Source organism: Microtus pennsylvanicus, chromosome 5, assembly GCF_037038515.1.
Source record: "Microtus pennsylvanicus isolate mMicPen1 chromosome 5, mMicPen1.hap1, whole genome shotgun sequence".
NCBI classification, from domain to species: domain Eukaryota; kingdom Metazoa; phylum Chordata; class Mammalia; order Rodentia; family Cricetidae; genus Microtus; species Microtus pennsylvanicus.
The window spans coordinates 59,800,288-59,826,711 of NC_134583.1; the positions used below are offsets into that span (position 1 = coordinate 59,800,288).

At 42.7% G+C, this 26,424-nt stretch overlaps 1 protein-coding gene across 4 annotated transcripts; it reads left to right on the forward strand.

Moving 5' to 3' along the window:
* The first annotated feature begins 356 nt into the window (after nucleotides 1-356).
* On the forward strand, nucleotides 357-25,505 carry Ccp110 (centriolar coiled-coil protein 110). 4 transcript variants are annotated; one of them, XM_075972012.1, is made up of 16 exons: nucleotides 376-565; nucleotides 2,096-2,195; nucleotides 3,826-3,980; nucleotides 5,611-5,739; nucleotides 8,837-10,490; nucleotides 11,087-11,217; nucleotides 11,653-11,815; nucleotides 12,348-12,487; nucleotides 12,900-13,016; nucleotides 16,679-16,780; nucleotides 17,005-17,121; nucleotides 17,929-18,002; nucleotides 20,028-20,090; nucleotides 20,698-20,757; nucleotides 21,211-21,296; nucleotides 23,537-25,505. In XM_075972012.1, the coding sequence occupies exons 3-16, from the start codon at nucleotides 3,840-3,842 to the stop codon at nucleotides 23,587-23,589; spliced, it is 3,030 nt and encodes a 1,009-aa protein (XP_075828127.1). In that variant the 5' UTR covers nucleotides 376-565; nucleotides 2,096-2,195; nucleotides 3,826-3,839; the 3' UTR covers nucleotides 23,590-25,505. The 4 variants fall into 4 exon arrangements, with proteins under 4 accessions (XP_075828129.1, XP_075828127.1, XP_075828130.1 ...); XM_075972013.1 differs by having other exon boundaries at nucleotides 419-565; nucleotides 2,053-2,195; XM_075972014.1 differs by lacking the exon at nucleotides 21,211-21,296 and having other exon boundaries at nucleotides 357-565.
* The last annotated feature ends 919 nt before the right edge of the window (nucleotides 25,506-26,424 follow it).

Genomic DNA, 26,424 nt, shown 5'->3' on the forward strand with positions numbered 1-26,424 from the left:
TTGAGTTGGCATCTAGGATTCAGCAACATTTTTATTTATAGAGAAAACATTTTGGTGAATGCTGTACATTTTCCACCGACCAAACAGGAAGAGGCTACTCGATACAGATAAGAACAAAACAACAACAACAACAAAACCCGACAACTTCAAGGAACACTTCTGGGGCTTTAGGTCCTGAGAATTCCTAGAGTAATTTGTAAATCAAAGCCCTTCGTTTGTAGCGAAGACTACTTTTCCCAGTGTGCATCTCGCTTGCCGTAAAGACTATGCCCGCAATTTCTGACGCGCTATGCACCTTGGGGATTGTAGTCCATGGAGGGCCAACCGCTTCAACTGCCCGCCAAACAGCTACCGGAAGTACCGGCCCTGAGGGGTGGAGTTGGGCTGTTGGCGGCGGCGACGGTTGCCAGGATCCCGCGTTTGCCGCCTGAGGGACCCGTAATATGGCGGGGAGGAGGAGGAGAAGGCGGCGGATCCAGATGCGCTCTGTCTGAACCGACTGATTGCTTTGCTTCTTAGGGAGGTCGGTCCACCGCAGAGAAGCTGACCCTGCGGTGGGTGTCAGGTGAGTGCGAGAGAACCGAGTTCGTCTCTCTGCGGGTCCAAGCTGAACTGATACCCGAGCAGGCGGCTTTGGTGTCCCGCGGAGCAGAGGACTAGCGTTCCGGGCTGGGTTTGGCTTTTCTGGGCCACGAGCCCACGCAGGCACTGAGGATGGGGAGACGGGAGATGAGGAAGGGTGGGGGCGCGCTTCGAGGGGATGATTGGATGCTGGCTCCGCCCCCAGTGAAGCATCCTACGCTGAGGAACAGGCATAGGACATGGGGTTTCAGCTTGGCGCAGGAAAAGGCTTGGGCTTCTCCCTTGGTGCAGGCGAGGGAGTCGTCCCCCAGGGTGTGCGCTGGCCATTTCTGAACGCTGGTTACCACAACCAAAGGCCCTTAGGAGCTCTGTTTACTCCACCTTTGCCACTCTGGGGCATCGGCACTAGGACAGTGAAGCCTAGTTCTCCGAGCACCCCTGATGCTGGCTGCTAGGTGGTTCTCACCCTTTGCCTCTTCCTACCCTTCTTACTCGGATTCCAGCCTTCTCACCCACCAGTCCAGGCACATGACCTATACAGCTAGAGATGGATTTGGATTAGGAAATCCTTGTCCCCTTTTCTCATGTTTTCAAGTCACATTCGAATCTTAGCAAGAACCAAGCACAGTCTCTTTTCTCCAGGAGTTCACACGCAGGTGATTAAAAATCACCATTATTCCCCACGCCCCCACCCCTTTAGGACAGCAGACCCCACGTATCGATGCTTTCGACATGTCCTACAATACAGTACCTCAGGTTGGTGCCTGCCTGTGCTTTTAGCTCAGTGCTTTCTCATAAAATCGTTTTGAGACAGATCCCGGGAAACTGGGTTGCAGGGATGATGCTAGCTTACCACAAATGTACAGCTAGTATGTGCCTAAGTAAAAGACCTTTCCCCCTTTACTGACTCGGTAGGAAGGTTCTGTATTTGTGGAAACTGCGTGATAAGGAGCCAGCTCAGAAGCTGTGTTCCGTCTGCATTTCCCTTAGTGACATTTCTGGCAGAGTGCTGGTTATGAATGAGCAGATAGGAGCTATGAGTCCATAGCGTTTGCCAGTAGGCTCCTTGGACAAAGGCCAGTCGCACCAAGGTATAAATGGAATAGACAGGGCGTGTCTGGACCTGCTGAGGCTGGTGTGAATGGAAGTGGACCATGGACTAGTAATGGCTGATGGTAAAGTATGGGGCAGGAGATTTGTGGTTGGGATCACCTTGTCATCAAGACTCCCTTAAAATAAAACCTTGCTTGCATGTGGTAGCAGTGGTGTGAGACATCCGTGCCCTCTTGCCCAACCGTGGGATCTGGACTCTCTTTTTAATGGCTACTTTCACAATTTAGAGGTACCCAGTTCTCTGGGAATACAGTTTTCTCAAAGCTGCCATTCTCAGAGTTCTCTCCATTCTGCTACTCTTACTTTACATTGTTTGATCTATTTGCCCTAATTAATCTGTTCAATAATTGTATTAAGTGCCTACTGTGTGCTGACACCATTCTGTGTCATGGGGATTCAGGGAGCAAGCCTGAGAGAGTACCCGTTCTTATGGAGCTTACATTTTGGTGGAGGAAGACACACGAACCTCAAGAAAACAAACGAGAGCATTTCAGATAGCGGTAAGTGCTATAGAAATGACGATAGTGACTGAGGCAGGGGGATTAGGATCGGATGATTGGAGAAGGCTTCTTTGAGGAGGGGCATCTAAACTGAAACTGATGGGCAAGAAAGGTCCAGTCATGCTCCAAGATCATGTGGTGCTTTCTGCAGTCTTTATATCAGCTCTGGAGCTTGAGTGTCTCATTCAGTGTCATGCTGTCCCTTACCCTGTTTCTGTACCTTTGCAATGCGTAGGGTATGTGCGGACCTCTCAAGGGATGTGAACAACTTTCTGCAACAAGACATCGCTCTGTGATGCTATTATAAGAAAAATAAAACTAACAAAGGAAGTTTATGCCCTTAACTTTCCCAGACTTTTACACTTGAGTTTCTTGCTTTCTGTGCATATGCACAGAAATTATATCACATTTTTATTTCCTTTAATGGTGAAAATAAAAGATGTGTTGTAAAAAAAGTAATTTAGCAGAAATGGATTTATTGGGATTTTTTTTACATCTCAGCTACTCTATGTTTTGGCTAAGATAGTGTGATATGAGTTGTTATGCCACAAAGTGTTTTGTTGCTTTTTAAGTCTTGGTTTTTTTGTTTGTTTTGTTGTTTGTTTGTTTTTTCAAGGTCAGGTTTCTCTGTGTAACAGCCCTGGCTGTCCTGGAACTTGCTTTGTAGACCAGGCTGGCCTCGAACTCACAAAGATCTTCCTGTCTCTGCCTCCCGAGTGCTGGGATTAAAGACATGCCCCACCACCGTCTGCCTCGTATTTCTTTTTAAAGTGAGTGTAAGCATGCAAAACTCTAGAGACCCAGATATTTCTTTGGAATTAATCTTACTTTGCACAAATGGAAGAATTATAAGCAACAAACTGGAGCAAAGTTGTGTTGCTCAGGGTTGCAGTAGCTCTTGTTCTTCACGATCTAATCAGAACTCTGCATGCTTTTCCTTCATTTCTAACTGCATGCCAGGTTTTTTCTGACTCTTTGATATGAGTTTATATGTTGTATAACGTAAGTCTTTAGTGGCCCAGCAGGGCAACGTGTTCTTTCTTATTTCAGGGTCCACATCATGAACTGAATTTCCATGCTCAGTCTTTGTCTGTTAAGTAGTTACTTGCCTTAAAATGAGCATTTAAGAGCATTACTGCACTGGGCATTTCTTGGCACAGTTTACTGGGTCCCTATCTTGTTATGATCATGACAGTGTTCCTCTTGTTATTTTCCCTTGTCTTACAGGAGCCAGGGCTGAATAATGTTATGCAAAACAGGCAATTAATAAATACTTAGTACTTGCTAAAAAATAGACATATCCTGGCTAATCCTTCTGGTTACCTGGGATTTTCATAACCCCAAATTTCTAGAAATTGTAAAATTACTTGGCTGATTTTTTTTTTTAAGTTGCTTGGTGACCTTTAAGATTTTTAACTGTAAAATACAATTAATTCCAGAGTCAATAGATTTTTCTGTTTTCCACCTCTGCCTGAGTCCATTGGTGTCCAAGGCATCAAGATGAAGCCTTTAGATATATAAACAGAGAATTCCAGGAGGCTCGCTCTAGGAGTGTTTAATATTTCAGTGCTCCTAAGTCATAATCAAGATGTGTTTGTCAGCACTGATAACAGCCGTTTTCTTTCTCCAGTGTGACGGGGGAAGATGGAGGAGTACGAAGAGTTCTGTGAAAAAGCCCTTGCCCGAGTTCAGGCGGCATCACTGTCCACAGAGAGCTTCCTGCCCGCCCAGGCAGACAGCGTCTCACTCATCCGCTTCCACGGGCTGGCTGTGCTTTCTCCACTGGTAAACTTAGGAATTATTTATTTTTTAAAGATTTATTCCATTTTTAAGTATGTTTGCTCATGGGTGCGGTGCCCGAGGAGAGCAGAATAGCACATCAGATCTCCTGGAGCTGGAGAGATGGACTCCATAGGTGCTTTGAACAGTGTGTTCTTACCCAAAGTCATCTCTCCAGCTCCCTTATTTGTTTTAAAATAACTTTTAAAACTAGTGAACGACTACTGAAAAATAAATGAAAGGCTTATGAACAGCCAACAAGATGCCTAATGTCTTTTCATAATTAGAGAAATAGAATAAAAATGAGTTAGCATTTTTTCCCTACTAGATTTGCAATGATCCCATAGGACTTCATGTTCTTATGTTGTGGGCAAAATGAATGTTTAATGCACTTTTATCAGAAAAGTCAGGTTTTCTTTTTTCCTTTGGCAAGCAGTTTGGTAGTGTTTATCAAAATTTAAAAGTGTCTGTAACTTTTGACTCAGCAATTCTATTCAGGAAGACTATCTTACAGATATGTTCAAAGAAATAAGTATAAGTTACAACAACATCGTTTAAAATAGCAAAAGACTGATTGCCAACCTAAATGTCCATTAACAATGGAACAGTTTAATCATGTCCGTTGTATCCATTTCCTGTACCCATTAGAGTGAATAAGGGGAGCTAAGAGTGCGCGTGGAAGGCCGTTCTGTGCTGCAGCAGCATCCTCTCAGGCAGCTGGTCAGTGGAACCCGACCTGGCTTTAGATCAGTTTTGTCACTCTCTGCTGGGCAGAACTTGTGGTCCATCTCACTAACTGTTAAATGAGGATACAGATGGCAGTGCTGCCCTCATAATGCTTTTTGGGAATTAAATGAATATATGTGAAATGCTTAAGCTAATTCCTGGATCATGGGTGGCATTCAGTATATGTTAAACATTTGCAATTTGGAAAAGGGATGGTATATTCTTTCTTTGACAAGGGGTAAGAGAATAGAGGATGGTAGAGAAGTTCTATTTATCATCATAGACAATTTGATGTTGTTATTTTCAATGTGTGACCATACTTTAAATCAGAAAGTTAGATAAGTAATAAATTTATTTTGTTGTATAAGCATTAAAAGATCAATGTTTTCTGCCAGTATTTTGTAATGAACGTCATAAACCTAGAAAGCTTGGAAGGTAATACAGTGACCACCCATCCTGTACTACTCAGTACCTACTACTATCCGTCTGAGATGAAATCTTTGGACATTCTGAAGGAAGTAGAGAGGTGACGTGCACTGACAAGAAGGGTACAAGTTGAAGAACCTGAAATGAGAGATCAGAAGTCAGAGAATGTCAGTTGAGAAGTTCTGCAGTGGCTCCAAGGGCTAATTTAATTTTGTCTATCATTTAAAGTATTGGAGAAGTGAGCAAGGCATTTTTTCCTGTGAGCTTGATTTTAAGTTGGGAATAGCTACATTCAGTGATATGCACCGGCCGTACGTGACAGAGCTTCTGAAATTTTATATGGGCTGCGTCTGTGACACTCAGATGAAGTCCTTGCACCCCAGACATTTGTTGAATGATTTATATAGGGTTTTGGTTGTTCTGATTTAGAACTTGCCAATTTGATACTTTTACTATTGAATTGCATGTTTATGATGTCTTACAGCTTACCATCGAGAAGAGAAAAGAAATTCAACAGGAAAAGCAGAAAGCACTGGATGTCCAAACAAGAAAGCAGGCCAACAGGAAGAAAGCTTTACTGACTCGTGTCCAGGAGATTCTTGAAAATGTCCAGGTGTGTCAGAAAACTTCTAGATTGAATTGAAGACATTACAAAGTAAACATTGGTAACAGCATTTCAGAAAAGCTGACTAATTGTGAAGTATGCCTTATTGTGTTTTGGTTGAGTATGATTTGTTGGAGAGCATCCATTTGTTTGTTAGTGCTGCCCAGTACTTGAGTCAGAGAGGGTCCTTAAACAGTGGCTCTATACACTGGGCATAGTTGCTTATTGTCTGTCCTGTGACTACAAACAGCGTCAGAGATGATAGAATTGCCCATTGTAGTTAACCCCTGAATTAATCAGACTGTTTAGTAAAGGACCTTCTTATTCTTGCTGAAGTAAATAACTGCCTTCAAAGGATTTGGGTTGTGTATGTGTGCACGTGTGTACATGTATGAAACTTTGGCTCTTAGATATGGAAAATTGCCATGTAGATTACACAAATAGGCCTTTTGTAGCTATTTTTATTTAAATTAACTCAGATTTATCTAAACAATTTAAGGTTTGTGTCATTTCATACTAAAAAGAAAACCAATGATTTAAATGGAACAACTAAATCCGCCATACATAACCCTTTTGCTCTTTCGTAGTTTTCAGGGTTTATCGGCTGTCTCTGTGACTTCTGCGGGGTGACTGTGGTACTTACTGAGCCTTAGGGTGTTTCCACCAACTGCTGCGTTTCCCTGTGGGGTCGTGTATAGTGTTGGCAGTAGATTTTAATTTGCAGATTATAACTACTGTCTATGTTAGTTAATGTACAGTAGTTTCTTAGCCTACTGACTGTTTCCTGTTATTACAACAAAAATGGCAGAGTGTTCTGAATCTAGTCCATGGAGAGGATCCAATTCCTATTAACAGATTATACTAATGAAATTACTCGAGTCCTAGAACTTTCTGTTTAGAAAAGCATACACAGTGTCACCTGTAATGAATTTCTATATAGACAGGGATTTCATGGAATCCAAATAGATTGGGAGGGCCTCTTTCATCTATGAAACCTATGATTCAGTTAAATATTTTTTAAAATTTAGTTTGTCTAATAAGGTCCATTTTACCACATCCAAAAAAACATAGCTTTTGAGTATCAAAGATGTGAACTGTGCAATATTTTATATAGCAGAATAATCTGTTTTGCTTAAGCCTGGGACCATGCCCATTGATTCCGGGAATGTGCACCCCTTTTGGTTTATTTTCGTCCTGTGGTTATCACCAAGTCTACTTGAATTGTTTACTGCACAGTGCCTGGAGACGAGCCATCATGTGTCTTGGGACTTTATAGGTGAGACACAAGTGTTATATAGTCTAGCAAAACAAAACAAGCCCATAGGAAACAGCCGCTCCAGGTTTTCAGTATTCAGAATGGAATGAGTTCTAGCTTATTTTTTTCCTGGTTGGTCTCTGAGGTATACAGTTATTGTCACCCTAATGTGTCAGCTGTTGATCTACTTGTTTGAAAACATACAGATTGCTGACTTCACTTACTGCCAGTTGATCTAATTAAAGTTGACTTTGTAAGCTGAGTTCTAAGTGAAAAATTTCTAATTTCTAATTTCTCAGTAACATAAACTACATGGATAAGCTGTTATTTATGGCAGAAACTCCTCATTTTATGGGGAGGGTTTTTTGTTTGTTTTTAAATGGAAGCATTTTCCCCCAGCTGCTACACACAGAAGGCCCACAGAGAGAAACAGCTCTGTAAAGTAGAGTTGGGCAGGTGGTCTCAGAAAGCCAAAGCTCCTAAAGTTTTGTTTTGTTTTGTTTTTGAGGCAGGGTCTTATTTTGTAGCCTTGGCTGGCCTTGAATAAATAGAAATCCACCTACTAGCCTCTGTCTCATGAGTGCTGGGATCAAGGGCATGTCTACTACATCTGGCTAAAACTTTTTAAAAAGTCTTAGTTTTATATTTTACTTGCATGTTTATCTGTGCATCGCATGTGCATCTGGTGCCCATGTAAGCCCGAAGAGGGCATTAGATCTCCTGGAACTGGAGTTACAAATAGTGAGCTGCCTTGTGGATGCTGGGAGCTGAACTTGGCGTTGCTGCAAGAGCAAGTGTCTAATCTGATGAGCCATCTCTGGAACTCCTTATAGGGAGTTTTTAGGAGAGTTTCTCTGTGTAACAGCTCTAGCTGTCCTGGAAATAGCTCTTGTAGACCAGGCTGGGCTCAAACTCACAGATTCACCTGCTGGGATTAAAGGAATGCACCACCACCGCCCAGTTTAGGAGATTCTTGAATAAGCATATGACAGGCAAGTCTTATTGTTATTATTTTTACTTAATCAATGTCCTTGTTTTGCTTTATGAGATGTAACTATGTAAAACATTTGCTTATTTGGTATTTATTGCATATGTTATTATTGTTAGGGAATAACTTGTCTTAGGAATCATTGCTGGTGGTAATAACACACAATTAGAAAGAAGTTAATGATATTGCTCCTATCCCAAGATTAAAGTGAACATGGATAAATTGTGTGTATGTGTGTCCAGACATACTCTTTTCAGAAGAGATCATTTTCTTTCTTCCTTTAAATAAATAGGCTAGGGTAACCAATAAATTTCTTTTGTAGTGATTCAGGATATAGAAACTGATTGCTGAGTATATTTTATTTTTCTTTTGGCTTTTTTTTTTTTGAAGACAAGGTTTCAAGGTTTCTCTGTGTAGCTTTGGAGCCTGTCCTGGTACTTGCTCTGTAGGCCAGGCTGGCTTCCAACTCACAGAGATCCGCCTGCCTCTGCCTTTCAAGTGCTGGCATTAAAGACGTGTGCCACATGCAATCCTCTTGTCTCAGTCTCCTGAGTATTGAGATGGCAGGCATGAAATATCCTTTGTGTTCTCAAATATCAGAACTCTACATCTTCCTTTTCTGCTTTATTTTTGAAAATGATAAAATCAAAAGCTTTTTTTTTTTTTAGGTAGGGCACACCTTTAATCCCAATGCCTGGGAGGCAGAGGCAGGAGGATCTCGCTGAGTTCAAGACTAGTCTGATGTATATAGAGAAACCCTGTCTTTTTTAAAAAAATGAAAGTAAATAAAACAACAACAAAACCCACAGGCTCTTTTTTTTTGTATAATGGAGAAATACTAATTTTTAAATGTCCCTTTTCAGGTTAGAAAAGCACCAAATGCCAGTGATTTTGACCAGTGGGCGACAGAAACTATTTATTCTAATTCAGAAGTCAAAAGCTTGAATGCTCCTGCTACAGTTCCGAACAGCTTGCCAAGCCCCCCTGAGCACTGTACTTCAGTAAAGCTTGAAAAGATAACTGGACTTCTGCCTGTGGGCAATAAGGACCAACACAATGCTGATGGGATGAGCCTGCCTAGAGACTCCGAAGGGTCTGACTCTCTGAAGCGGTGTGACAGTCCAGACAGCAGGCAGGCAGAAAACGGAGCTGCTCCAAGGCTCTCTGCAGCGAGCTCACAGGAGACTCTCATTTCTGACGGTTCCCTCTTAGCAAAAGAAGAACAGGACCCATCACGTTTGGCGGAAGTCACGCCAGATCCCTACATCATGAGCCTTCAGAATCTAATGAAGAAATCAAAGGAGTTCGTGGAGAGAGAACAGTCTAGACGGAGTCTGAGGAGTGGTGCAAAGAGAAGTGCGAGTGAAAGCCATTCAGACAAAGAAAACGATGCTGCTGAGGCAGGTGACTGTGTGAAGGAGAAGACCCCACCTCTGCCCACAGGCCGGCACTGTGGCTCCACCATCCCAGACAAACCAAGCCTTAATAAGTCCAACGTTCTCCTCCAAGGTGCTTCTCAAGCAAGCAACATGGGCACGTCAGTTTTAGCCAGCTTTTCCAAAGTAGATCTACCTGTGGGAAATGACTCTCCCACTCTTCCAGAAGCCGAGGCAGCTTTTAAAGTTGTTCCCACCTTTATTACTGAAAATAAAGTTATCAAAAGTCTTACAGGTCCATACGCCAAATTACCTAGTCCAGAGCCCAGTGTGAGTCCTACAATGCATCGAAGGCGTTCCAGGCCATCGTCAGCATGTCAGATCCTTATAAATAACCCGGTGAATGCCTGTGAGCTGAGCCCAAAGGGAAAAGAAGAGGCCGTGCATAGAGTCACTCCAGCCGCTGGTGAAACAACCAATGAATCTGAAATTGTGCCAAAGTCACCAGCTGACTTCACAGGGGTTTGTTCAGGCAAGGTTTCTGCTAGCAAAAGCATGTTGGAGACCACACGAGAGATGGTTATGGGTAAGCCAAGGCAGGGACATCAGGCCTTAGGAAATCAAGTAGACAATAAAGTCACTGTTGAGCACGCTGCTGTGGAAGGTCTCCTCACACCCGATGAGAGGGAAGTCCGGAAAGCGGACAGTACTTGTATGGCTGTGCCCAAGTTGCATGAACTACACACCACCAGTCAGTGTGTAGCAAGTCAAGCCATGGAGGATGTGTGTGGACTCAAGTCAGACAATATGTTAGCAAAAAACTCTTGTAATTTACAAATGGAACTGAATAAATCATATGATGTGAAAAACCCATCTCCCTTACTTATGCAGACCCAGATTTCCAGACGGCAGATGGACACTCCTTCAGTGCCCTGTGGAAACGAACAGTTTTTGGATAACAGTCTTGAAAAAGTTAAGCGGAGACTTGATTTAGATATTGATAGTTTGCAAAAAGAAAATTGTCCTTACATTATAACAGCTGGAGTAGCTGAACAGGAAAGGGAACACCTGCCAGAAAGAAGATACTCTAAGGGATCCGGCTACATTAACAAGAATAAGATACTAGAAACTAGCCCTAAAGGTACGGAAACTGGAAGTGTTTGCTGCCTCTCAAGGTGATCGCATTTTTAAAATTTTGTTGTTGTTTGTTTGTTTGGTTGGTTGGTTTTTTTTTTCGAAACACAGGGTTTCTCTGTGTAGCCCTGGCTGTCCTAGAACTTGCTTTGTAGACCAGGCTGGCTTTGAACTCAGAGATCTGCCTGCCTTTGCCTCCCTAGTGCTGGGATTAAAGGTGTGCGCCACCACTGCCCAGCAAGAACCACATCTCTCTTAAAATTTGTTTGAATGTGTGTGTGAGAGACAGAGAGCACATCTACATGAGTTTGTGTGCACCACATTCATGCAGGTGCCTGAGGGGTTAGAGGACATCCAGTTCCCTGGATCAGGCAGTTGTAGGTCACCTGATGTGATACTGAGAACCAAATCTGGGTCCTTTGGACGAGCAATGGGTGTTCTTAACCTGTGCTGTCTTCAGTCCTGAGGACCACATCTTAAAGCTGGTCAGGCTTTAGAGACTCTTGGCTACAGTGGTGAGCTCTGCAGTTGAGGGTGGGAAGGGGAGGAGGTGCAGACCTGCTGTTACACGGTCAGTGAGTTTTCTCCATCTAATCTTTTCAGAAGGCCAGGAGATACTAAAAAGCAGGTTGTTAGCGTTTGAAGAGATGCGGAAGAGACTGGAGGAGCAGCATGCACAGCAGCTGTCCCTCCTCATAGCAGAGCAGGAACGAGAGCAGGAGCGACTGCAGAGGGTGAGGCACCTCCGTACTTCTGCTCTACATATCTTTGGTTGGTGGGAGACAAGACTTCTCTCTCTCTTTCTTCTTTTTTGGGGAGGGTAAGTTCTTACCTAAAAGCAACTGAATAATTTGTGAAAGGAACCTTACTGAATCCTTCAATTGGAATTCCTAATAGTTTTAAAGGTTTTTAAAAAATAGATGCTGAATATATATTTTCAAGAACAATATCATAAAAATACTTGTTTTGTGATTATTATAGTCATATCTCATTTAAAAAACATTTTAAAAAGTGCAGTCAGCTGACCAAGTTGTAATTTTGAGGGAGGAAACCTGAGATAAACAAGAATATATTCTTGATTACACTTGCTTTTGGGATAAGCCTACAGTGGCATCATCTCAGACAACGTCAAAGGATCTAGCATGTCATGATACATGGTCACTCTGCAGGAAATAGAAGAGCAGGAGAAGATGCTGAAAGAGAAGGCGGTTGCGGCGGATGCCTCCGACCTGAGCAGTGCACTGGAGCTGGAGTGGAGAAAAAGAAGCGGCTCTGCTCTGCTAGAAACAATGCTGTCCCAGGTGGACTCGCTCCAGACCTCAGATAACTCTGGTAGATTTTAAACCTTGTTTTCCATCCGAAGTTATTCTGCGTAAGCTTTTCTAATCATACCTTCCTTCCAGTAATTTAATGCACATCCCACCCGTTTGCCAGCTGCTTAGTAGCCATGAAAAATGACATGATATCGGATCTAAGCCCGCAGAGCAGGTGTCCATGAGAAGCCTCAACCTTAACAAGGAGAACAGGCAGTTGGGCCCTGAGCCTAGCTGCTCATTCATGCGGCAGGTGACATGCTCAAGTGAGAACAGTTGATTATCTCCTGGGTGATCTGGAATTACCTCTAATTTCCCAGTGCAATAAGAGCTTTTCACAGCATCAGTTATCCTGAGATTCTGTTTGTCCTGAAAAGCTCCATCTGGCACAGAGCTGCAGTCCATGGATATTTTAGGTCTGCATTTGGGTCAGTCTCTGAGTTGACTGTTACTCAGGGAGTGTGACAATGTTATTGCAGTGTTTTGTATATTCTGATTATGTGGCATCCCATATAGATCACTATACTAGTCTGTACTGTATGTTTCTCTAGGCTTCACAAATTCTGCCCTACAATATAGCTTTGGTTCTGCAAGTGAAGCACCATTCTACCTCTGGGGATCGCTGGCCAGTGGCGTGACCAAACTCTCAGTAACAAGGCCTTTTGGAAGGGCCCAAGCTAAATGGTCTCAGGTGGGCAGCCTTGATATATGTCTTGTTTTTTACGTGTTTATTTATTGGAGTTGGGATTGGCACACATTCCACAGTGTGTATAGACGGTAGAGGGTATCTTGTGGGAGTTGGTTCTCTTTGTCCACCATGTGGGTCCTGGGGGGTTGACTTAGGTCATCAGGCCTGGTGGCTGGTGACTTTACCTGGCAAGCATCTTATCAGACCAGCTGATCTTTCAAAGAGCTGTTATTTTAGGCTGTATAGTGAACATCAGGTCATTATTTTTTGCCACTCACTAAGCAGCTTAGCCCTTGATACAGAGGAAACTACATGAGCAAATGTCCAGAGAGGAATTTTAGCTGGTGGTGATAGATTAAGACTCAATTGAGTATGGTGCTTGGAAACTTAAAGCATTGTGTCTAATCTCTTCTAGGTTTTTAGTCCAGAAATACAAGCAAAATTTAACAAAATAACTGCTGTGGCAAAAGGATTTCTTACTCGTAAACTTATGCAAACAGACAAGCTGAAGCAGCTTCGCCAAACCGTGAAAGTAAGACTGTTGGAATCCCTTGTTTCCCTTCATTTCAGTCTTCTGACAGCTGAGCTCAGAACTCAGATCAAACTTCTTTAGTTATCTCAGTCTAGTTGATTTCATAAGTCTGATTACTTAGATTTTTTTCCAGATTACTGCCCCCACCCCAGAGTTGTATGGAATGCTGATTTCCAGGCATAACATGACTGCTGCACTGCTATCATTCACTTTGTGTGTGTGTGTGTGTGTGTGTGTGTGTGTGTGTGTGTGTGTGTGTGTGTGTGTGTGCTGAGGCTGCAGGAGAACATCGGGTGTCACACTCGTCATCTCCACTAAGACACAATCTTAAGCACATTTAATGCAGATAATCATAATAGCAAGTTCAGGAGTGCAGTGGGGCCTAGGGAGATGGCTCAGAGGATACACTCCCTGTAAAGATTATGAACCTGAGTTCAAAGCTCCTGCACCCATGTAAAAAGCCAGGTACGATCATGTGATCTGCACCTCCAGTGCTAGGGCAGGTCGAGACAGGAAACTGCTCTGTAAGAGACCCTGTCTTTTGTATAAAATGTGCTTAAGATTAGGTCTACCAGCTGGGTGGTGGTGTCTACGTCTTTAATCCTAGCTCTCGGGAGGCAGAGGCAGGCAGACCTCTGTGAGTTTGAGACCAGCCTGATTTATAAGAGCTCTGTCCAGGACAGGCTCCAAAGCTACAGAGAAACCCTGTCTCAAAAAAATTAGGTCCACCAATAAATACCCTGTCATGAAAATAGGAGGGGCTTGTGGGGCTCTGCCCCTCCTTGAAGATTTTTTCCCATTAACGGTTGATGGGAGAGGGAGAGACATTTTCTTCTTGGAATAACCACCGGTGCCCATGCTCTGTAAGCAGCCCTAATGAAACTCACTGGGCCACCGAAAACACAAGTAGAAGAGTTAGTGAGGAAAGGGAGAAGGGATTGGTGGAGGGGAGGGGCACCAGAGTGGTGACAGCTGTGTGACAAAAGAGATGTTGTACATGTATGAAAGTGCCATGATGAAATCCAAAGTATATGTCATTAATGTATTTAAGATGGCTCAGTGGCTAAGAGCACTGACTGCTCTTCTAGAGGTTCCAGGTTCAGTTCCCAGCACCTACATGGCAGCTCACAACTGTCTGTAATTCCAGTTCCAGGGGACCTGACACTCATGGCAAAACGTTAAAGCATATAAAATTTAAAAAACATTAGCAATAATGAAAAAAGATGGCTCAGTGGGCAAAGGTGTCTGCCACCAAGACTGACAACCCGAGTTCAATCCCAGCACACACATGGAAAAGGAAAACCAACTCCCGCGTTGCTCCCTAATCTCTGCCCATGCACTGTGGCACACATCCCTTCACATTTATACGTTTTAAATGTAATTAAAAAGCAAAACAAAAACACCCCAAACGACCTTTTTATTTGTTTGTATTTTGAAACAGGATTTCCCTATGTAGCCATGGCTGTTCTGGAACTTACTTTTAGACATCCCCCTGCCTCTGTCTCCATTAAAGGCATGTGCCACCACTGCCCAGCCCCACTCTATCTATCTATCTATCTATCTATCTATCTATCTATCTATCTATCTATCTATCATCTATCTATCATCTATCTGTTATTTATTTTTTAAAGAGGATAGAAAGATGGCTCATCAGATAAGAGCACTGGTTGTTCCTCCAGAGGACTGGGGTTCAGTTCCTAGCTTCCACATACTTGCTTACAGCTATCTGTAACTCCTGTTTCAGAGGGGTTCTGATGCTCTCTTCTGGGCATCATGGGCACTGCACACATGTGCACTTCAAGGCAAAACATTCATGCATATAAAATTAAATGTTTTTAAAGAAAGAACAAGAGCACATTAGTGTAGAAGACCTAGGTTTAAGTGTTAAGCTAGTAAAAAGATAAAACAATCTTGATCATCTCAAATGCTTTGAGAACTTTCTCCCAGTTTCACTTGTTCTGTTACGGAAAACTAGTCTGAGAGGTGGGAAATGAAAGCCTCCACCCCAAGAGGCCACAGCAGGGCAGGCTGAACCTGACAAGGGGAGCATGGAGCTAGAAGCAGAGCATGTGCCAAGAGGAGATGCCAGAGTTAAATAATCTGGGCCCTGGATTAGAAGAAGACTTCTGTCGCATCCCTATGGAGGATAGTAGAGATGGGGACCCCGTGAGGTTTGGGGCCTTTTAGAACTGAGGGCATCCTTAGGCCTTCAGCAGGCATTTCTTTGCTCTTCCCTGTCTCATTCCCATCCTTTCTCTCCACCTCTTAGGGTCCTTTGCAGTTCACCACCAACCTCTGGTACACAGAATACAAGACAGGGCTGGTAGGCCTGCCCAGAGGGGACCTGGGGGCAGAAAGCATTTTTGTGTGATAAACTACAGATACCTGTGGCTGAGTCACCTTTGTGAATAAGGGTCATCATTTCTTCTGTTAATGATGACTTGATGCCTCTCAAGAAGGAGCTGGTGTGGACGAGTGTTAGAAAAGGCCTTTAATCTTCCACTCCTGAGTGAGCATCCTTGGTTCTCTTCTACAAAGGATTTACTTATTTTTAGAGACAGGCTCTCACTCTAGTCCAAGCTGGCCTCAAACTCATGGAAGTCTTGCTGCTTCAGCCTCTCATGTGTTGGATCACAGATGTATGTCACCACCCTAACCAGAGCAGTCTTAAAGCGGCATAGGACGTGTCACTTGTCACTGGCATGCATGCTGCCCGGCAATTGTTGTTTATCTGCCCCATCCCACCCCAAACCTCACAGTGCGTCTTCTGTCCAGTCCCCAGCTGTGCTGCTCACAGCCGAGACAGTGTGCCTCTGCTTGGCTTTTTGCTAAATAGTAAGTCACCCTTGGTGGACAGCTGTGTTTGTGTGCTTCTTCATAGGCTTCCTTTTTATATTCCTCCTTGTTGGTTATCTTCTTTATCTTCAGCATCTGGTATTGCAATGAGTATTGCCTCCAGGCCGATTTACCACTAGGTACAAATCTAAATTCAGTGGTATGGTCAAGGTCATTGGTCAAGGTCATTGCCTTCCTCTTTATCAGCATTAGAATTTTTAAATTCTCAGGCGGGTGGTGGTGGCAGCACCTTTAATCCCAGCACTCAGGAGGCAGAGGCAGGTGGATCTCTGTGAGTTCCACAGGACAGGATCCAAAGCTACAGGGAAACCCTGTCTTGAAAAACAAACAAACAAACAAACAAACCCAGAATTTTTAGATTCTCCAAATCTGGCATTCACCGTAACATACAAATGCTGTCACAGATAGGCTGTTTAGGTCCCTGGGCACCTGTGGTGAATTAATGATGGGTGTTCAAGTGACTGCTAATTCAGAGCCATCTGGCTAAGTCAGGTAGCTTTCCCTTGGAGAGGATGCAGAAGCCTGCCTCAACAGCATAGCTCCTTGCTTACAGTCCCTCTGCCATTCTGGGCAGGAGGAGGCTTTTGAGAAGCTTGAAAAAAACCACTGCAGCAGGAGGCGGGGAAATAGGTGGGGGTGTAGGACTGCTTGCTATGTCATCAGTGACAGTTTTGTGCTCTTAGTAATTTTTGATGGAGAAAGAAAATCAAAGGAAACTTTTATTAAAAAGTTTATAAAACTGATTTATAAAGTGATTATAAATCTTCCTAGAAAACTGCTTTTGAAGGAGCATCTCTTTCTTTCAGGATACTATGGAGTTCATACGAAGCTTTCAGTCAGAAGCCCCACTGAAGAGAGGTGTTGTCTCTGCCCAAGATGCTTCCCTTCAGGAACGAGTGTTAGCTCAGGTAGATGCTACTGTCCTGAAGGGTTCCCAGGGAGCTGGTCAGCTCCTAACTGGAGATCCAGGGTAGAAATGTATTTCTCTCTTCATTTAAGCAGGGGAAACAGGTTTCAGTGAAAACTCCTATACTCTTGTTCTAAAGTAAGATGTGCACACAGTATACATCGTATTACTAAATTGGAGCCTCACCTTTTACATGCAGACACGATTTTCTTCTTTCACACCTAGTTGCGAGCTGCCCTGTATGGTATTCATGACATCTTCTTCGTAATGGATGCAGCTGAGAGAATGTCAATCCTCCATCATGATCGAGAAGCCCGCAAAGAGAAACTGCTCCGGCAGATGGTATGTGTGCCGTGTGGCTTTCTGAGGGAGGGGCTTTTCTGAGCTCAGGTAATGGAGGCTCCATGTCATTCCTGATAGTTCTGAAGCCAGATGATCCCCAGGATTCCCAGCACCACTGAGCTCTGTAGTGAGCTCCACAGGAACCACACACTAACAGAATCCTGTGCTGCATTGGGATTGGACTTGAGGGCTAAGACCTTGACTGTTTTGTTCTGGTAACTCAAACAAACTATCAGCTGCTCCAGAATGAGCATCCTTAGCATGTTCATATTAATTTTGTCATTTTTGAAATCTGAAGAGTGATTCCAAATAATTCAAAACTCTGCATACCAAGAGGGCTGGCTGAATTCAAAGCCAGCCTGGTCTACAGAATGAGTTCCAGGACAGCCAGATCTACACAGAGAAACCCTGTCTCCAAAAATCAAAACCAACCAACCAAACAAGCAAACCCACAAAAACAAAATAAAACAACAACAACAACAACAACAAAGAGTGCTATCTGGCAACCACACACAAAAGTAGAAATAAAAGTAGAAATTTTAAGCATTTAAAATGAGATTACTTACAAACATTTTGTTAAGTGGCTGGCTGCGGGGTGCACACCTTTAATCCCAGCACTCACGAAGCAAAGGCAGGCAAATCTCTGTGAGTTTGAGGCCAGCCTGGTTGACACAGTGAGCTTCAGGTCAGCCAGGGCTACATAAAGAGACCCTGTCTTAAACAAAAGTTAGCTGACTTGAGATCATCTTCTATTTTAACACAGTGCTGTTGGTACTAATCCGCCTGATGTTTCTTTTGTACTTGAAGGGTAAAATGAGAAGTCCGCGGGTGGCGCTTTCAGCCGCAACACAGAAGTCTCTGGACAGGAAGAAGTTCATGAAGTAAGTTCTGGTGTCACTGTCTCATCAGCCGGTTAGCTTTAGTGATCAGCTGCTCTGTTTATGTTCCAGTAAGAAATGAAAAGGGGCTGGAGAGCCGGCTCAGTGGGGTAGAGCACTGGCTGCTCTTGCAGAAGACCAGGGTTTTGTTCCCAGTACCCACATAGTCTCCACAAGAACTGCATGCACGTGTAACATGTGTGCAGCCAAATTACTCATATACATAAAGTAAAAAAAATTAATTAGAAATATCAATTTGCTTTTCTGCAGCTGAGCTGATAGAAATCCTTCTCTTTTTAAAATGTAATTTTAAAAAATTGATTCTTTGGGGGCTGGAGAGATGGCTCAGTGGTTAAGAGCATTGCCCGCTCTTCCAAAGGTCCTGAGTTCAATTTCTGGCAACCACATGGTGGCTCACAGCCATCTGTAATGAGGTCTGGTGCCTCTTCTGGCCTGCAGGCATACACACAGACAGAATATTGTATACACAATAAATAAATATTTTTTTTAAAAAAATTGATTCTTTGGGAATTTCATATCATGCACCCCAATCCCATTTATTTCCCACTCCTTCCATATCTGCCCTCCATTCTTGTAACCTTCCCACCGAAAGAAAATAGAAAATTAAAAAGAAAAAACAAAATCTCACCGACTCTCTGCCCCTCTGTCAGTCACAGCCTTCTCTCATAACAGTCACGACAGTCTCTAGTTCTGCCTGACTGGTAGCAATTCATTCTTCCTTTGTGGCCTTGGGAATTGTGCTTGGGAGCTGTGATGTGTCACGCAGTGGACCCTTTTGCCCCAACAACTTTACATGTAAATGTTCATTGCAATGAGTTGTTAATCTAGTTTTTTTTAAAGACTGCTTTATTTTTTATGATTTATTTATCTTTATTTTATTTGCATTGGTGTGAAGGTGTCAGATCCCCTGGAACTGGATTTTCAAACAGTTGTGAGCTGCCATGTGGGTGCTGGGAATTGAACCCGGGTCCTCTGGAAGAGCAGCCAGTGCTCTTAACTGCTGAACCATTTCACCAGCCCCCTTGTTAGTCTAGTTTAAAGCCTCTGGCTCCTGGCACACCCTCACTAAGAGTCCTCTCAGATATTCTACTGTGGCCCCTGTCCTGGAAATCTTGTAGCTATGGTTCCGCAGGACTGGCCCCTTCACGTGCTCCTGCAGGTCATGGATGGGATAGGTGTTGGGGTGTGTCAACTTAAGGCCCTGGATGGTCAGTCTGGGCCACCTCCTCTCATTCCCCCAGGTGAATGGAGGAGCCAGCTCTCCTGACCTCCCTCCTTCTTTCATTTTTTTAACAAGCTCTTACTGTGTAGCCTTGGCTGGCCTGAAATATACAATGTAGCCTAAATTGGGATTAAAGGTGTCTGCCACCATGCTGGGCAGAAATCTCCCTTTTGATATAGAGATTCATTAAAATTAGTGGTAAAAAAATAGATTTATCTTCTAATAAAGCATAAATTATTTATCAACATCCAGCTTATATGACTGATAGCCAGTCAAACAATCTCAATAGTTAGTCCTTATATTTAATATTGAGCTTTTTCACCATTTAAATATATTCCTTCTGATAATTCTGGAACAAAAGCTCAAGAAGTATATTCCAGAAACTATCATTTAAAAACTTTAAAAAAAACTTTTGCTTTATGTGTCATGAGTGTTTTGCCAGCATGTGTGTATGTTTATCATATGTGTATTTGGTGTCCACAGAGGCCAGAAGAGGGCATTGGCTCCTCTGGAATCAAAGTTACAGACAGTTGTTATTTGTCATGTGGTCACTGGGAACCTAAGGCAGGTCTTCTGGAAGAGCAGCCGGCGTGCTCTTAACGTCTGAACTATCTCTCCAGCTTCTAAAACCCTTTTTTTTAAGTTAATTTTTAATACTCTTTAAAAGTTAATTTTTAATAGCATAGGCCTTCCGCAGGCCCCTCACTTCCTAGTGCCCACCTGTCATTTATAAGTCTGTTTCCTCCCTTCTCAAATACATTGTCTTTATCTTTATATGGTGCCAGAGTTGCTGAAATGGGAATGCCAAATAAGAAGTTCCTGCTGAAGCAAAGCCCCTCAGAAACAAGGTGAGAAAAATCACTTTCTCTCTGCCAGAGGCTTTTGGTTTTGTTTTTGTTTTTTTAAAGAAAAGTTTTTATAGTCAAAGCTTGCTTTTTTTAAAACCTCGCTCCCATCAGTAGGACTCTGCTGCTGAGCTGTAGAAGCTGAGGCCCAGGACTCATTAGTTTCTGCTCCTATTCCTGGCCACATGTGGTCAGACCAGAGGTTCCTGGCACTATTGATAGGACACGCCTAGAAGAAATTGCAGACTAATGGGAATCTTTGGTACTTATTTAAGACCCTTAGGACATTGACTTAGTGCACACACCTCGTTCCCCTCCTGGAAAATGAGAGGTTGGCTTGTGTACGGCATGTCAGGAAATTCTCTAAAAGCTTAGGGGTTGCGTGTGTTGGACATCGCTTGCCTGATGAGAACCTGAGGTCTGAGCTCATAGTGAATGAGATGTGAATCCCTATAACATGCTTTAGTCAGTTAGCTGCCTTGGGATACACAGCCCATGCTGCTGCGTAGTTTTCTTCTAACCTTACTTTGTCACCTTCCACCCATTGAAAGAAAGTGGGGAAAATGGAATTTGTCTTTTGGAATTAATTTTGCATTTGATTTGTCAACAGAGTCCTTCAGCCAAACCAAGGACAGAATGCACCTGTTCATAGGCTACTTAGTAGACAAGGGTAAGAATGCCAAGATCAGTTTTGAGATGGAAAAATAATTATACTGTTCTCTTCCGTATGAGATCTCCCACTGTATGTGTTATAGTGCATAGCATCAAGACCTGATTTGTGTGTAGACTGCCTTCTTGTTTCATGACTGTATAACGTGTCTTAGTTATCATCTGATGTTGGCATGCTTTTACTTCTCATCTCATATCATATTACTCATTATATGTTTCAATGTAAGCTTAGTCATTAAGTAAGGGTAGCCTTGCCCAATGATTCTCCAACCAAGTGGGAAGCAGGAGTCTGGTCTCCTGGGAAACACAGGTGCAGCTCTCCTAGTGCTGCATGCGTGGCCTTCAGTTCCTCTCAAGCTTACTTATGCTTTGAGTAGTTGATGCTGTCTTCTTGTTTTCTCTGAAGTTCAGACCTTCATGCAAGTGACTCATTAACCTTTTTATATTCAATTAGAACCCCTAAGACATCAGTGAAGGGGGTTGTGCAAAATAGACAGAAGCCTTCACAGAGCAGAGTGCCTAACAGAGCGCCTGTGTCAGGTGTGTAGCAATGAATCCCAGAGCCCGTTCAACCAGGGGTGTGCACAATCTGCCCCATGACTCAGGCTTCCCAGTGGGACACGCATTGCAGTCTTCCTTGCCACCAGAATGTTGGCATATTCGTGGACATTCCTATTGCTGTCTTAGTATTTTGTGGCAGCCAGGAAATCCTATGAACTAGGCTGCCTGTCTTAATGACTAGTAATTTTATGGAAAATACTGTTTTTTAATTTGGGAAGTTTTGTAGAATTATCCAGAACCCTTTTATAGATGAATAAAAATGATCATCTCATGTCTGGTGTGGGTCTGCTCAACCCCACGGTCAGTGTGTCAGCCAGGATTTCTGAGTCTGCACACGACCACAAGCTCCACAGTGAATATGCCAGGTGTGCGGAGGGGGTCCCAAGCTTTCCCTCTGTAGGAAGCCTGAGCCAAATCTCCTGTTCCTCATCAAGGGGGAAACTAAAACCTGTTCTAAAGTTCAGTTTATGGTGGCAAAAAAGACAGATTCAGTCTTAAGCTGATCTAAAACTCTTACCAAATGCTTTAATATTTGTTGGTGTTTTGGTTAAGACATTTTGATTATACTCAGGATTATGCAACCCATTAAAAACACTTTGCAATGCTATGCGTTCGCTGCTGCTTTCTGATACTCACAGATAGCCGTATTAATCCCCGAGCAGTGGAGGAAAGCTTAAATTCATTCTAATGTCCCCACTAATGACAAGTAGGCAAGATTTCTGGCTATATTAGTGAGTGGTTTCTTCCAAGTGAGATGAGAAGAAGCAATAATACACCAAGCGATGTTGTTGCTGTCACTTCAGTCTTTCATGTTACCACCTGTTGTTCACGTAGGTTCCAGGAGGGAACAAGCTGTCAGGAGCTTGAGATGATTGCAGACGTTCTGCACAAATGCCCTGGACAGAATTCATAATGCCATATGCATCTCGGGTACTTTACAAGATCTCTCTTGAAGTGACAGTCACTGGAGTTGTTTGAAGGTTACCTGGTGGGAGAGCCCACTTGCTTTAGAGGTGGTCAGTCAGCTGCCTCTGGAAGAGCTCAGCCCAAGCAGCAGCCCTGTTGCTTGTGCCGTGATGTAAAATGTTAGGATGTTTTCAGTTCTTCTCATGGTAGGGCTCTAGACTGGTAACTCCCTGGTGGCTGGAAAATCATTGAGGAGTGGACTCTGTCCGGCCCCGTAGCATCGGTTTGCCACAGTGACCACTGTGCATGTTTGTTCCCATGCATTCCATCTCCATGGCTTGTCACTTGTGAGTCTATAATCAAGGAAACAAGTGCGCTTTCCACCGGGTAATTGACACTCTAGAGGATGAGCAGGCAGTTGCTGTAGTTAATAATGTGTACCGAAGCTCAGTTTTGTAGCTATTGAAGTTTAATTGCATTGCAGTGCAGTTAGTAATAGAAATGTGATCAACACACAATTTCTGTTTTTAAACAAGTAAAACTGCCTTGTTTTTCTAAAATTTTATTTATATGAATATGTAGACAATGAAAGTACAGACGTCTCAATTTCATCTTCATAAATTTTATATAAATTCAGAATTTGACATACTGACTAAAGTGCTAATTATGAATTTAATACTGCTCTTGAAAGAATTATTTTACCCTGGCAGATTTCGAATGTCTTGGCTTATGTTTTAAATAATACTTCGATTTGCTCTACACGAGCATTAAGTCCTTTGTTAATAATCAATTTATAGAAAACTTGTTTTTGTATGAAGAGTCCTTACTATACAGTCCAGGTTGGCTTTGAATTTACGATCTTCCTGCCACAGCCTCGTCCACCAAGGATTGTAGCTACCACAGCCATCTCAAGACACACATTTTCTGTTCTGGCCAGATATTACCCTCTTAGGCTGAGGTTGGATTTTCAATTTCTGCATCTCTGAACCTACGGTTAAAGCCGATGTTGGCATTGTATGTGTAAGAGCAGATACGCAGTGATCTGGAAACCACTGACCAAAGCCGAGTAGGAACTGGTGAAACAACACAGGAAAAGAGGCGACAGGCCAGCTGAGTTCTCAGTTCCCATTCTAGTTTTAGCTGAGGCAGCCGATTGCTGATGCTCTATTGTCCTTAAAACGAGAGTAACAGTTTCTACTCAGAATTAAGCTTAACAGCATATATTGCTTAGCCTCATGCCTGGTAACTAACTAAGTTATATTATAGAAAACTTCTGACCTTGAGAAATAATATTAATTTTGCCCTATTTTTAGGAGCATATGCAGGAAAAATCCAAAGAAAGCGGCCAAATGTTGCGACAATTTAAGAAGACAGCATTCACTGGGATGAAGCAGGGGAGGAGAGTGTGCTGTTCCCACATTCCATTACCTGGCCAGGACTTTTAGCTTAGCCCTGGCCTCTGTTTATACAGGCAAAGAGACAGCAAGGGCTGAACATTTGTATGTATAATCTTGTCAGTTTGGAGAATTCCTTCCTCATTTTCCTATTAATGTAGTCTGGGTGAAGATGATTAGCTCAGCATAATGTATGTACCCAGAGGTCTACAGTCACCCATTTTTATAAAAAACGTAAGAAATTTGGACTTATTTTTACAGAATATTAAAAAGATACCACCAATTGTAAATTATCCCTAAAACCTAAATTTCATTCATGACTATATACTGATTGCTGAATTTGATAAACAAATTAGATACTGTTCTGTTCAAAAAGAAATTATTGCAGAAGTATATGTTTTTCTAATTTTAAATGCCCACAATTCCATATCCTTTGACTTGCAGTATAGCTACGTAGGATGAAACACTTGCCACACTGAATCCTAAGTAAGAAGTGGCTGGGGGGCGGGTCATGATTTTGGGTAAAGGACATTCCTGTGGACAACTAGTCGTCTTACAGAAATGTCAGGTTTCATGTATGTTACTATTAGCTACAGGTAGACTAGTTTATAAGTTCCTTCTTGGGAAGTGGCAAGTTTAGAGAAGAGAGCACAGTCTTCATGAATGTAGCGCCTGGGAGTGCACTGTGAAGACAGGAGAGCAGAGTGCATGCAGTTAGTTCTGTTTCGTCTGTATGGCTTATTTCTTCCTACTCTTTTCCCAGCGTGGTTCACTTAGGAGAGAATAAAGGGCTATTTAGTAAGAAATCCAGTGGATAGCATAGTAATACTGTCTAGTTTAAAATCCGCAATAAAGGCACTGAGATGTATGGCTTTCATGACTAACATATTCATTAAATGCATCAACCAACAATGTACCAAGAGAATATGGATTTTATGAAGGAGAATGCTACTTTTCATATAATTCTAAAAAGGGCTTTGTGCTTCTTATATGACATTGGGACTGTGTATATCTGATCCTTATAACTTGAATTTTAAAGATAGTAGTATTTTGAAGATGCAGCCTGTATATATTCTTAACCTTTTAGGAATATGGAGATAAAGATTGTTTTTCTGATTTTCTTCCATCTGAGATTTGAGTTTTATACCCACTCTGGGTGTAAACTTGTTTTTTTGTTTTTTTTGTTTTGTTTTGTTTTGTTTTTTTATTGAGACTTACCATTCATTGAATAGAAAAAGAAAACAGTAAAAAAAAAAAAAGTTCAGGTTACTGCGAGGCATTGGTGGTACATGCCTTTAATCCCAGCAGTCGGGAGGCAGAGGCAGGCCGGTCTCTGAATTCGAGGCTATCTTGGTCTACATAGCGAGTTCTTGGATATCCAGGGCTACACAGACAAACCCTGTCTTGAAAAGCAACCCAAAAAAGTTCACATTATAGCTTTTTTACTTGTAGGAAGGTACACCAAGTTATCTTTCAAATGTGATAAACTGCTTCATTGTTTGAAACACTCAGGACTCTTAATCATATCATTGTGGGCTCTTCTATAAGAAGAGGAGCTATGTTTGTGTGTATTACTATGAATTAGTTAAAGAAAACTGTTTAGGAAAGCTACAACTAGTTTTAGATTAAGGATGAGAAACTGGTGTGTTTTTAATTTCAAGATGAAAGTTTTGTGTGTTTTACATTTGAATGTTCAGAATTTTCTCTCAGAAAAGTGCCAGGCACTGTTTTGTGCTTTTGAAGTTTTATTTATATGCGTTATCTTTATTGTTATTTTTACTTTGACTGGAATGTCTGTTCATGTAAATTGTATTTATTTTTATACTTTCATTTTTCACTAGTCTTGCTTCTAGGTAAAAGGCAAAATAAACTTTCATCCTAAACAAAATCTTGTTTGATCTTTTTATTTTTAACCAAGGGAGGACATCTGGGGACTAAATACTGAGGACTATGTGACCAGAACAGCATCTGAGATGATAGGATTTACAACTTATGCCCCGTGATAGGCATGCCTGTCCTGCTGCTACATTTGAATAATGTCTTTGCTTCTTAGGAGCTAGACACCTGCCAAGAGCGATGGAGAGACACGAGGGAGGGAATCTCAGTGATACCTTTACCCTTCACCTTGAGAGCTCTAATGTTACCCCGATAAGTGGTTGTCAGCTCTCGCTGAGATGCTGTATTTGGTCATCTGCAGGGTTCAGCACACCCCTGTCACTCCAGCTCACGCTGGCTTCATGTTCTCACAGTGTCGGAAATGCCTGGAAATCACTGAGGCCGCAATGGACCAAATGATAAGAATGAAGGGACTGTTCCATTAGAGGTCACTGTCCCATGCTCAACCCCGATGAAAAGCAACAGTTCTGAAAATTAGCAGTGCTGCTGTTGGTGGCAGAGCACTTGTCTAGTGTCTTAGGGTTACTATAGCTGCAAGGAAACACCATCACCCAAGAGAATGTTGGGGAGGAAGGGCTTTATTTGGCTTACATTTCAGTATCACTGATCATCCTCCAAAGAAGACAGGGCAGGAGCTCAAACAGAACAAGAGCTGGAGCAGAGGCCACGGAGGTGTGCTGCTTGCTGGCGTGTGCCCCATGGTTCGCTCAGCCTGATTTCTTATTGAACCCAAGACCATCAGCCCAGGGATGGCACCACCCACAGTGAACTAGGCCCTTTCCCATTAATCACTAATTAAGAAAATGCCTTACAGATGGATCTGGGCATTTTCTCAATTGAGGTTCCCACCTTTCAGATAACTCTAGCTGGGGTCAAGTTGACATAAGACCAGCCGGCATACCTAGCATGCA

Bases quoted from the DNA above. Each gene is read 5' to 3' on its own strand.
- Ccp110 (XM_075972012.1), top strand. From the start codon at position 3,840: ATGGAGGAGTACGAAGAGTTCTGTGAAAAAGCCCTTGCCCGAGTTCAG. The intron at 13,017-16,678 runs GTAAGACTGTTG...TCTTTCTTTCAG, and splicing joins AGCTTCGCCAAACCGTGAAA to GATACTATGGAGTTCATACG. The intron at 16,781-17,004 runs GTAGATGCTACT...TTTCACACCTAG, and splicing joins AGGAACGAGTGTTAGCTCAG to TTGCGAGCTGCCCTGTATGG.